Here is a 12,402-nt window from a genome sequence, read left to right on the forward strand (position 1 = left end):
CCAGACAGGAGTGAATCGTTCCCTTTTACCCACTGTGTACTGTACAATGTACAGGAGCTGACACTGAGACACACACTGGGCCATACAGTCCCAGACAGGAGTGAATCGTTCCCTTTTACCCACTGTATACTGTACAATGTACAGGAGCTGACACTGAGACACACACGGGGCCGTACAGTCCCAGACAGGAGTGAATCGTTCCCTTTTACCCACTGTGTACTGTACAATGTACAGGAGCTGACACTGAGACACACACGGGGCCGTACAGTCCCAGACAGGAGTGAATCGTTCCCTTTTACCCACTGTGTACTGTACAATGTACAGGAGCTGACACTGAGACACACACGGGGCCGGACAGTCCCAGACAGGAGTGAATCGTTCCCTTTTACCCACTGTGTACTGTACAATGTACAGGAGCTGACACTGAGACACACACGGGGCCGTACAGTCCCAGACAGGAGTGAATCGTTCCCTTTTACCCACTGTGTACTGTACAATGTACAGGAGCTGACACTGAGACACAGACGGGGCCATACAGTCCCAGACAGGAGTGAATCGTTCCCTTTTACCCACTGTGTACTGTACAATGTACAGGAGCTGACACTGAGACACACATGGGGCCGTACAGTCCCAGACAGGAGTGAATCGTTCCCTTTTTCCCACTGTGTACTGTACAATGTACAGGAGCTGACACTGAGACACACACGGGGCCGTACAGTCCCAGACAGGAGTGAATCGTTCCCTTTTACCCACTGTGTACTGTACAATGTACAGGAGCTGACACTGAGACACACAGGGGGCCGTACAGTCCCAGACAGGAGTGAATCGTTCCCTTTTACCCACTGTGTACTGTACAATGTACAGGAGCTGACACTGAGACACACACGGGGCCGTACAGTCCCAGACAGGAGTGAATCGTTCCCTTTTACCCACTGTGTACTGTACAATGTACAGGAGCTGACACTGAGACACACACGGGGCCGTACAGTCCCAGACAGGAGTGAATCGTTCCCTTTTACCCGCTGTGTACTGTACAATGTACAGGAGCTGACACTGAGACACACACGGGGCCGTACAGTCCCAGACAGGAGTGAATCGTTCCCTTTTACCCACTGTGTACTGTACAATGTACAGGAGCTGACACTGAGACACACACGGGGCCGTACAGTCCCAGACAGGAGTGAATCGTTCCCCTTTACCCACTGTGTACTGTACAATGTACAGGAGCTGACACTGAGACACACCCGGGGCCGTACAGTCCCAGACAGGAGTGAATCGTTCCCCTTTTACCCACTGTGTACTGTACAATGTACAGGAGCTGACACTGAGACACACACGGGGCCGTACATTCCCAGACAGGAGTGAATCGTTCCCTTTTACCCACTGTGTACTGTACAATGTACAGGAGCTGACACTGAGACACACACGGGGCCGTACAGTCCCAGACAGGAGTGAATCGTTCCCTTTTACCCACTGTGTACTGTACAATGTACAGGAGCTGACACTGAGACACACACGGGGCCGTACAGTCCCAGACAGGAGTGAATCGTTCCCCTTTACCCACTGTGTACTGTACAATGTACAGGAGCTGACACTGAGACACACACGGGGCCGTACAGTCCCAGACAGGAGTGAATCGTTCCCCTTTACCCACTGTGTACTGTACAATGTACAGGAGCTGACACTGAGACACACACGGGGCCGTACAGTCCCAGACAGGAGTGAATCGTTCCCTTTTACCCGCTGTGTACTGTACAATGTACAGGAGCTGACACTGAGACACACACGGGGCCGTACAGTCCCAGACAGGAGTGAATCGTTCCCCTTTTACCCACTGTGTACTGTACAATGTACAGGAGCTGACACTGAGACACACACGGGGCCGTACAGTCCCAGACAGGAGTGAATCGTTCCCTTTTACCCACTGTGTACTGTACAATGTACAGGAGCTGACACTGAGACACACCCGGGGCCGTACAGTCCCAGACAGGAGTGAATCGTTCCCTTTTACCCACTGTGTACTGTACAATGTACAGGAGCTGACACTGAGACACACACGGGGCCGTACAGTCCCAGACAGGAGTGAATCGTTCCCTTTTACCCGCTGTGTACTGTACAATGTACAGGAGCTGACACTGAGACACACACGGGGCCGTACAGTCCCAGACAGGAGTGAATCGTTCCCTTTTACCCACTGTGTACTGTACAATGTACAGGAGCTGACACTGAGACACACACGGGCCGTACAGTCCCAGACAGGAGTGAATCGTTCCCTTTTACCCACTGTGTACTGTACAATGTACAGGAGCTGACACTGAGACACACACACGGGGCCGTACAGTCCCAGACAGGAGTGAATCGTTCCCTTTTACCCACTGTGTACTGTACAATGTACAGGAGCTGACACTGAGACACACACGGGGCCGTACAGTCCCAGACAGGAGTGAATCGTTCCCTTTTACCCACTGTGTACTGTACAATGTACAGGAGCTGACACTGAGACACAGACGGGGCCGTACAGTCCCAGACAGGAGTGAATCGTTCCCTTTTACCCACTGTGTACTGTACAATGTACAGGAGCTGACACTGAGACACACACACGGGGCCGTACAGTCCCAGACGAGGCTTTAGCCGAGGACCGGACAGAGTTAACAGCGGAGTTTAAAGCCTCTCTGAGTTCATAAATCTTCGTCTGGCTCCCAGCCCAGCCTTGACTTAATCTCCCACTTCAGTGGCGTCTGAAGTTCATTCCAACTTGGCTCGAATCCCGGCTCTTTAAGTAATCCAGTCTCCGGTCATTATCGGGCAGCTCGAGACCGGGTCACCCAGGGGAAGGGCTCGAGGCTCAGGACGGGGCTCCAGCGGCCTGCGGAGCCTGGGGGTAAATTGGACAAGACAGCCCACTGACCCTCTCCCTCCCTCTCCCTCTCTCTCTTTCTCTCCACAGATGCGACGGCCTGCGGGATCTCCGAGCTGCCGGCCGACCTCCTGCTGGTCCTGGACGGCTCGGGCAGCGTTTCCCCCTACGAGTTCGCCATGGCGGCGGGCCTGCTGGGGAGGCTGGCCTCGTGCCTGGAGCTGGGGCCCGGGCGGGCCCGGCTGGGCCTGCTGCAGCTCGGGGGGCGTCCGGCCGTCGAGCTGCCCCTGGAGGCCGGGGCCTCCCGCGAGAGGCTGGGCCTGGCCCTGAGGGGCCTGCGCCAACTGGGGGGCGACACGAACTCGGGCCCGGGCCTCTCCATGGCGGCGGGGATGTGGGGCCCCCCCGGGCCGGCCTCTCCCCTGGTCCCCAGGGTCCTGATCTGGGTGACCGACGGCTGCTCCACTGACCGGCTGGAGGGCCCGGCCGAGGTCCTGAGGAGGGCGGGGGTCTTCTGCATCGTTGTGACCACGGGCCGGAGGGTCGGGGGCCTCAAGCACGTGGCCAGCCGGCCCCTCGACGACTTTCTGTTCTTCATCGAGACGGATCAGCTGCTCGACTTTGCCCCGAGGCTGTGTCGGGCCGTCCGAGGTGGGTCGAAATTTTGCCCGCGCCTGCGTCCCTCGGTCCCTCCGTCCCTCGCTCCCTCCACGCTGCGTCCCTCGCTCCCTCCCTCCCTCCGTCCCTCGCCTCTCTGTCCCTCGCTCCCTCCCTTCTCCATCCCTCGTGTCTCCTTCCCTCGGTCCCTCCGTCCCTCGCTCCCTCCACCCTGCGTCCCTCGCTCCCTCCCTCCCTCCGTCCCTCGCCTCTCTGTCCCTCGCTCCCTCCCTTCTCTATCCCTCGCTTTCTTCCCTCCCTCCCCGTCCCTCCCTCCCTCGCTCCTCCATCCCACGCCTCCATCCCTCCTCCGTCCCTCGCTCCCCAGTCCCTCGCTACCTCCCTCCTCCGACCCCATCTCCCCCGTCTCTCGCTCCCTCCCTTCTGCGTCCCTCATTCACTCCCTCCCTCCTCCCTCACTCCTCGGTCCCTTGCCCCCTCCCTCCTCAGTCCCTCGCTCCTCCATCCCTCCTCCCTCCCTCGCTCCCTAGTCCCTCGCTACCTCCCTCCTCCGACCCTATCTCCCCCGTCTCTCGCTCCCTCCCTTCTGCGTCCCTCGCTCCCTCCCTCCCCTGTCCCTCGCTCCCTCACTCTCCTGCCCCTCGTGCGCCCCCCCCCCCAACAAGGCGCCTCTCCCTCGCTCCCTCCCTCCCTCCTCCCTCGCTCCCCCCCGTCCCTCGCTCCCTCACTCTCCTGCCTCTCGTGCGCCCCCCCCCGCCAACAAGGCGCCTCTCCCTCCACCCCTCCCTCCTGGATGAACTCTAACCTCTGCTCTTTGCCCCCCACTCCGACCTCCTCCCCACTCCCCTCCCGTCTCCCCCCACCCTCCCGCCCCCATTGCTCCAGATCTGATCAGTCCTGCGGAGCTGACCGTTCAACAGGTGAGGGCCGAGAGTCTGAGCCTCTCCTGGAGGAGGCTGGCGGTCTCAGCGAGCGAGGGCTACATGCTGGAATACGGCCCCTGGGACCCCCAGGAGCGGGGAGGGGCCCGGCTCAGGATCGAGCTGCCCTGGGACGCCCGGGGACACGTCTTGAGGTCACTGAGGCCCAACACCGACTACCAGGTCTCCCTCCGAGTGAGGGGGGTCGACCGAGGGGAGCTACAGACCAGGGTCACCACCTTGAGAGGTAATTGGAGGGTCGGAGGGAGAGGGAGAGGGGAGGGGGAGACAGAGGGTGAGGGGGAGGGAGAGGGAGAGGGGGAGGGGGAGGAGAGGGGGGACAGAGGGGTTCGGGGGGGTTCATATATAGAATAACAGATACCCGGGAGTGAGTTACAGACTGGAATCTAATCGAGGGGTTCGGGGGGTTTATATATAGAATAACAGATACCCCGGGGAGTGAGTTACAGACTGGAATCTAATCGAGGGGTTCGGGGGGTTTATATATAGAATAACAGATACCCGGGAGTGAGTTACAGACTGGAATCTAATCGAGGGGTTCGGGGGGTTTATATATAGAATAACAGATACCCGGGAGTGAGTTACAGACTGGAATCTAATCGAGGGGTTCGGGGGGTTTATGTATAGAATAACAGATATCCGGGAGTGAGTTACAGACTGGAATCTAATCGAGGGGTTCGGGGGGGGTTTATATATAGAATAACAGATACCCGGGAGTGAGTTGCAGACTGGAATCTAATCGAGGGGTTCGGGGGGGTTTATATATAGAATAACAGATACCCGGGAGTGAGTTACAGACTGGAATCTAATCGAGGGGTTCGGGGGGTTTATATATAGAATAACAGATACCCCGGGAGTGAGTTACAGACTGGAATCTAATCGAGGGGTTCGGGGGGGTTTATATATAGAATAACAGATACCCGGGAGTGAGTTACAGACTGGAATCTAATCGAGGGGTTCGGGGGATTTATATATAGAATAACAGATACCCGGGAGTGAGTTACAGACTGGAATCTAATCGAGGGGTTCGGGGGGTTTATATATAGAATAACAGATACCCGGGAGTGAGTTCCAGACTGGAATCTAATCGAGGGGTTCGGGGGGTTTATATATAGAATAACAGATACCCGGGAGTGAGTTACAGACTGGAATCTAATCGAGGGGTTCGGGGGTTTATATATAGAATAACAGATACCCGGGAGTGAGTTACAGACTGGAATCTAATCGAGGGGTTCGGGGGGTTTATATATAGAATAACAGATACCCGGGAGTGAGTTACAGACTGGAATCTAATCGAGGGGTTCGGGGGGTTTATATACAGAATAACAGATACCCGGGAGTGAGTTACAGACTGGAATCTAATCGAGGGGTTCGGGGGGTTTATATATAGAATAACAGATACCCGGGAGTGAGTTACAGGCTGGAATCTAATCGAGGGGTTCGGAGGGGTTTATATATAGAATAACAGATACCCGGGAGTGAGTTACAGACTGGAATCTAATCGAGGGGTTCGGAGGGGTTTATATATAGAATAACAGATACCCGGGAGTGAGTTACAGACTGGAATCTAATCGAGGGGTTCGGGGGGTTTATATACAGAATAACAGATACCCGGGAGTGAGTTACAGACTGGAATCTAATCGAGGGGTTCGGGGGGTTTATATATAGAATAACAGATCCCCCGGGGAGTGAGTTACAGACTGGAATCTAATCGAGGGGTTCGGGGGGTTTATATATAGAATAACAGATACCCGGGAGTGAGTTACAGACTGGAATCTAATCGAGGGGTTCGGGGGGTTTATATATAGAATAACAGATACCCGGGAGTGAGTTACAGACTGGAATCTAATCAAGGGGTTCGGGGGGTTTATATATAGAATAACAGATACCCGGGAGTGAGTTACAGACTGGAATCTAATCGAGGGGTTCGGGGGGTTTATATATCGAATAACAGATACCCGGGAGTGAGTTACAGACTGGAATCTAATCGAGGGGTTCGGGGGGTTTATATACAGAATAACAGATACCCGGGAGTGAGTTACAGACTGGAATCTAATCGAGGGGTTCGGGGGGTTTATATATAGAATAACAGATACCCGGGAGTGAGTTACAGACTGGAATCTAATCGAGGGGTTCCGGGGGGTTTATGTATAGAATAACAGATACCCGGGAGTGAGTTACAGACTGGAATCTAATCGAGGGGTTCGGGGGGTTTATGTATAGAATAACAGATACCCGGGAGTGAGTTACAGACTGGAATCTAATCGAGGGGTTCGGGGGGGTTTATTTTGAGAATAACAGATACCCGGGAGTGAGTTACAGACTGGAATCTAATCGAGGGGTTCGGGGGGTTTATATACAGAATAACAGATACCCGGAAGTGAGTTACAGACTTGAATCTAATCGAGGGGTTCGGGGGGTTTATATATAGAATAACAGATACCTGGGAGTGAGTTACAGGCTGCAATCTAATCGAGGGGTTCGGGGGGTTGAAATATAGAATAACAGATACCCGGGAGTGAGTTACAGACTGGAATCTAATCGAGGGGTTCGGGGGGTTTATATATAGAATAACAGATACCCGGGAGTGAGTTACAGACTGGAATCTAATCGAGGGGTTCGGGGGTTTATATATAGAATAACAGATACCCGGGAGTGAGTCACAGGCTGGAATCTAATCGAGGGGTTCGGGGGGTTTATATATAGAATAACAGATACCCGGGAGTGAGTTACAGACTGGAATCTAATCGAGGGGTTCGGGGGGTTTATATATAGAATAACAGATACCCCGGGAGTGAGTTATAGGATGGAATCCAATCGAGGGGTTCGGGGGGTTTATATATAGAATAACAGATACCCGGGAGTGAGTTACAGACTGGAATCTAATCGAGGGGTTCGGGGGGGTTTATATATAGAATAACAGATACCCGGGAGTGAGTTACAGACTGGAATCTAATCGAGGGGTTCGGGGGGTTTATGTATAGAATAACAGATATCCGGGAGTGAGTTACAGACTGGAATCTAATCGAGGGGTTCGGGGGGGGTTTATATATAGAATAACAGATACCCGGGAGTGAGTTACAGGCTGGAATCCAATCGAGGGGTTCGGGGGTTTTATATATAGAATAACAGATACCCGGGAGTGAGTTACAGGCTGGAATCCAATCGAGGGGTTCGGGGGGTTTATATATAGAATAACAGATACCCGGGAGTGAGTTACAGGCTGGAATCCAATCGAGGGGTTCGGGGGGTTTATATATAGAATAACAGATACCCGGGAGTGAGTTACAGACTGGAATCTAATCGAGGGGTTCGGGAGGTTTATATATAGAATAACAGATACCCGGGAGTGAGTTACAGGCTGGAATCTAATCGAGGGGTTCGGGGGGTTTATATATAGAATAACAGATACCCGGGAGTGAGTTACAGGCTGGAATCCAATCGAGGGGTTCGGGGGGTTTATATATAGAATAACAGATACCCGGGAGTGAGTTACAGGCTGGAATCCAATCGAGGGGTTCGGGGGGTTTATATATAGAATAACAGATACCCGGGAGTGAGTTACAGACTGGAATCTAATCGAGGGGTTCGGGGGGGTTTATATATAGAATAACAGATACCCGGGAGTGAGTTACAGACTGGAATCTAATCGAGGGGTTCGGGGGGGTTTATATATAGAATAACAGATATCCGGGAGTGAGTTACAGACTGGAATCTAATCGAGGGGTTCGGGGGGGTTTATATATAGAATAACAGATACCCGGGAGTGAGTTACAGACTGGAATCTAATCGAGGGGTTCGGGGGGTTTATATATAGAATAACAGATACTCGGGAGTGAGTTACAGACTGGAATCTAATCGAGGGGTTCGGGGGGTTTATATATAGAATAACAGATACCCGGGTGTGAGTTACAGACTGGAATCTAATCGAGGGGTTCGGGGGGTTTATATATAGAATAACAGATACCCGGGAGTGAGTTACAGACTGGAATCTAATCGAGGGGTGCGGGGGGTTTATATATAGAATAACAGATACCCGGGTGTGAGTTACAGACTGGAATCTAATCGAGGGGTTCGGGGGGTTTATTTTGAGAATAACAGATACCCGGGAGTGAGTTCCAGACTGGAATCTAATCGAGGGGTTCGGGGGGGTTTATTTTGAGAATAACAGATACCCGGGAGTGAGCTCCCCACATGAACTGTCCGTCGATTCATTTAACCTGCTTTTCCTTCTCTTGCCAGCGTTGACAGGGCCTACAGGGGTCTCAGTGAAGGTGGTATCGGCCTCCAGCTTGGGGCTCGACTGGTCTCCCAGCCCCGAATACGTCAGCCACTACCGTATCCTTTACGGGCCCCTGCCCAGGGGCGGTCCTGAGCTGCTGGTGGTGGACGGGAGGGACGAGGGGGTCCTGCTCGAGGGTCTCAGCCCCGATACCCCGTACCTGATCACCGTCTCCGCACTCTACGAGACAGGGCAGTGGAAACCCTTCTCCGTCCGAGGGAGGACTCCCCCAGGTACGGGCCACCGTGTTAATTTTCGACCGGGACACCAGGTCCCTTCTTGAGGACTGAAAACGTCCCAAGACGCTTTGCGCGAGGGTCAATCGGAGCAAAATTGGACACCGAGCCACTTTGGAGATATTAGAACAGGTCCACCAGAAACTCGGTCAAAGGGGGAGGTTTCAAGGAGCGTCTTCGAGGAGGGGAGAGGGGCGGAGAGGTTTCGGGAGGGAATTCCAGAGCTCGGGGCCTGGGCGGCTGGAGGCACGGCGGTGGGGATCGGGAAATGGACCAGAGGCCAGAATGGGAGGAGCGCGGAGATCTAGGAGGGTTGTAGGGGGCCGGAGGAGGTTACAGAGATGGACGAGGGGGGCTAAAGGAGGGGATTTGAACAGGAGGACGGGAGAATTTTTACAATCGGACCCCCCCGGGAGGCGATGTAGGTCCAGCTCACGGGGGGTCGGAGAAGAGGCCACTGCCTCCGAAATAAATATCTCTCTCTCTCGACTCTCTCTGATTGCAGATCGCCAGGACGGGACAACAATGTCGGGTTCAACCTTCGACTCTGGAGACAGCCGACGTCTTCCGCCAACGAGAGAGACCATCTCAGGCCCTCTGGACGCTCCCGGTCCCACCTCAGCTTGGCAACTCCTGGCCGAAGAGTCCCGCAAGGTTCCGGCCTCTCCGCCACCGACCCTTCCCGCTGCTTCCCGTTCGCCCCCCTTCTCGTCTCTCTCGGTTGTCCACCCGGCCCCATCCGGCCCACGGTTCAGCTCTCCCTGGGCTGGACAGGCGCCAGAACCTCGGACGTCCAGGCCCTCCTCCACTCCTCGCTCCTCGGGGGGCGAGGGAGGAGCTCCCGCTCAACGCCCTTCGGCCCCTCTGTCCGGGGTTGCCCGGAGACCGTCGACGAGGATCTCCTCGGCTTCTCCGTCGAGGGAGGCCCAGGAGCTTCTGAGGGTAGATCCAGCCTCTCGCAAGTCACCGTCCGACTCCCAACAGACCTCACCGCCATCTTCAAGGTCAACGACTCCAGAGGTCCGTCGGCCAACACCGTCTGGAATCTCCCCATCTCCAGACACTCATCGGCCAACACCGTCTGCGATCTCCCCATCTCCAGACACTCATCGGCCAACAACGTCTGCGATCTCCCCATCTCCAGACACTCACCGACCGACACCGTCTGCAATCTCCCCATCTCCAGACACTCATCGACCGACACCGTCTGGAATCTCCCCATCTCCAGACACTCATCGGCCAACACCGTCTGCAATCTCCCTGTCTCCAGACACTCACCGACCGACACCGTCTGCAATCTCCCCATCTCCAGACACTCACCGACCGACACCGTCTGCAATCTCCCCATCTCCAGACACTCATCGACCGACACTGTCTGCAATCTCCCCATCTCCAGACACTCATCAACCGACACCGTCTGCAATCTCCCCATCTCCAGACACTCATCGACCGACACCGTCTACAATCTCCCCATCTCCAGACACTCACCGACCGACACCGTCTGCGATCTCCCCATCTCCAGACACTCATCGACCGACACCGTCTGGAATCTCCCCATCTCCAGACACTCATCGACCGACACTGTCTGCAATCTCCCCATCTCCAGACACTCATCGACCGACACCGTCTACAATCTCCCCATCTCCAGACACTCACCGACCGACACCGTCTACAATCTCCCCATCTCCAGACACTCACCGACCGACACCGTCTGCGATCTCCCCATCTCCAGACACTCATCGACCGACACCGTCTGCAATCTCCCCATCTCCAGACACTCATCGGCCAACACCGTCTGGAATCTCCCCATCTCCAGACACTCATCGACCGACACTGTCTGCAATCTCCCCATCTCCAGACACTCATCGACCGACACCGTCTACAATCTCCCCATCTCCAGACACTCACCGACCGACACCGTCTGCGATCTCCCCATCTCCAGACACTCATCGACCGACACCGTCTGCAATCTCCCCATCTCCAGACACCCATCGACCGACACCGTCTGGAATCTCCCCATCTCCAGACACTCATCGGCCAACAACGTCTGCGATCTCCCCATCTCCAGACACCCATCAACCGACACCGTCTGGAATCTCCCCATCTCCAGACACTCATCGACCGACACTGTCTGCAATCTCCCCATCTCCAGACACTCATCGACCGACACCGTCTACAATCTCCCCATCTCCAGACACTCACCGACCGACACCGTCTACAATCTCCCCATCTCCAGACACTCACCGACCGACACCGTCTGCGATCTCCCCATCTCCAGACACTCATCGACCGACACCGTCTGCAATCTCCCCATCTCCAGACACTCATCGGCCAACACCGTCTGGAATCTCCCCATCTCCAGACACTCATCGACCGACACTGTCTGCAATCTCCCCATCTCCAGACACTCATCGACCGACACCGTCTACAATCTCCCCATCTCCAGACACTCACCGACCGACACCGTCTGCGATCTCCCCATCTCCAGACACTCATCGACCGACACCGTCTGCAATCTCCCCATCTCCAGACACCCATCGACCGACACCGTCTGGAATCTCCCCATCTCCAGACACTCATCGGCCAACAACGTCTGCGATCTCCCCATCTCCAGACACCCATCGACCGACACCGTCTGGAATCTCCCCATCTCCAGACACTCATCGACCGACACCGTCTGGAATCTCCCCATCTCCAGACGCTCATCGACCGACACCGTCTGCAATCTCCCCATCTCCAGACACTCATCGACCGACACCGTCTGGAATCTCCCCATCTCCAGACACTCATCGACCAACACCGTCTGGAATCTCCCCATCTCCAGACACTCATCGACCGACACCGTCTGCAATCTCCCCATCTCCAGACACTCATCGACCGACACCGTCTGCAATCTCCCCATCTCCAGACACTCATCGACCGACACCGTCTGCAATCTCCCCATCTCCAGACACTCATCGACCGACACCGTCTGCGATCTCCCCATCTCCAGACAATCATCGACCAACACCGTCTGGAATCTCCCCATCTCCAGACACTCATCGACCGACACCGTCTGCAATCTCCCCATCTCCAGACACTCATCGACCGACACCGTCTGCAATCTCCCCATCTCCAGACACTCACCGACCAACACCGTCTGGAATCTCCCCATCTCCAGACACTCATCGACCGACACCGTCTGCAATCTCTCCATCTCCAGACAATCATCGACCAACACCGTCTGGAATCTCCCCATCTCCAGACACTCATCGACCGACACCGTCTGCGATCTCCCCATCTCCAGACACTCATCGACCGACACCGTCTGCGATCTCCCCATCTCCAGACACTCATCGGCCGACGCCGTCTGCGCTCTCCCCATCTCCAGACACTCATCGACCGACACCGTCTGCAATCTCCCCATCTCCAGACACTCATCGGCCGACGCCGTCTGCGCTCTCCCCATCTCCAGACACTCATCGGTCG

At 55.2% G+C, this 12,402-nt stretch overlaps 1 protein-coding gene across 1 annotated transcript in view; it reads left to right on the forward strand.

Moving 5' to 3' along the window:
* Nucleotides 1-2,947: 2,947 nt before the first annotated feature.
* LOC137320112 (mucin-2-like) overlaps nucleotides 2,948-12,402 on the forward strand; it is a gene marked incomplete at both ends in the record, with an annotated part of 11,642 nt that continues 2,187 nt past the window's right edge. Inside the window, 4 exons of the mRNA XM_067981876.1 lie at nucleotides 2,948-3,508; nucleotides 4,361-4,642; nucleotides 8,793-8,931; nucleotides 9,440-12,402. The exon at nucleotides 9,440-12,402 is cut by the window's right edge and continues 2,187 nt beyond it. Coding sequence (XP_067837977.1) covers nucleotides 2,948-3,508; nucleotides 4,361-4,642; nucleotides 8,793-8,931; nucleotides 9,440-12,402 — 3,945 coding nt within the window. The remainder of the gene's footprint in view (nucleotides 3,509-4,360; nucleotides 4,643-8,792; nucleotides 8,932-9,439) is intronic.

This window comes from Heptranchias perlo, unplaced genomic scaffold (assembly GCF_035084215.1).
Source record: "Heptranchias perlo isolate sHepPer1 unplaced genomic scaffold, sHepPer1.hap1 HAP1_SCAFFOLD_978, whole genome shotgun sequence".
In the NCBI taxonomy this organism is placed as follows: Eukaryota; Metazoa; Chordata; class Chondrichthyes; order Hexanchiformes; family Hexanchidae; genus Heptranchias; species Heptranchias perlo.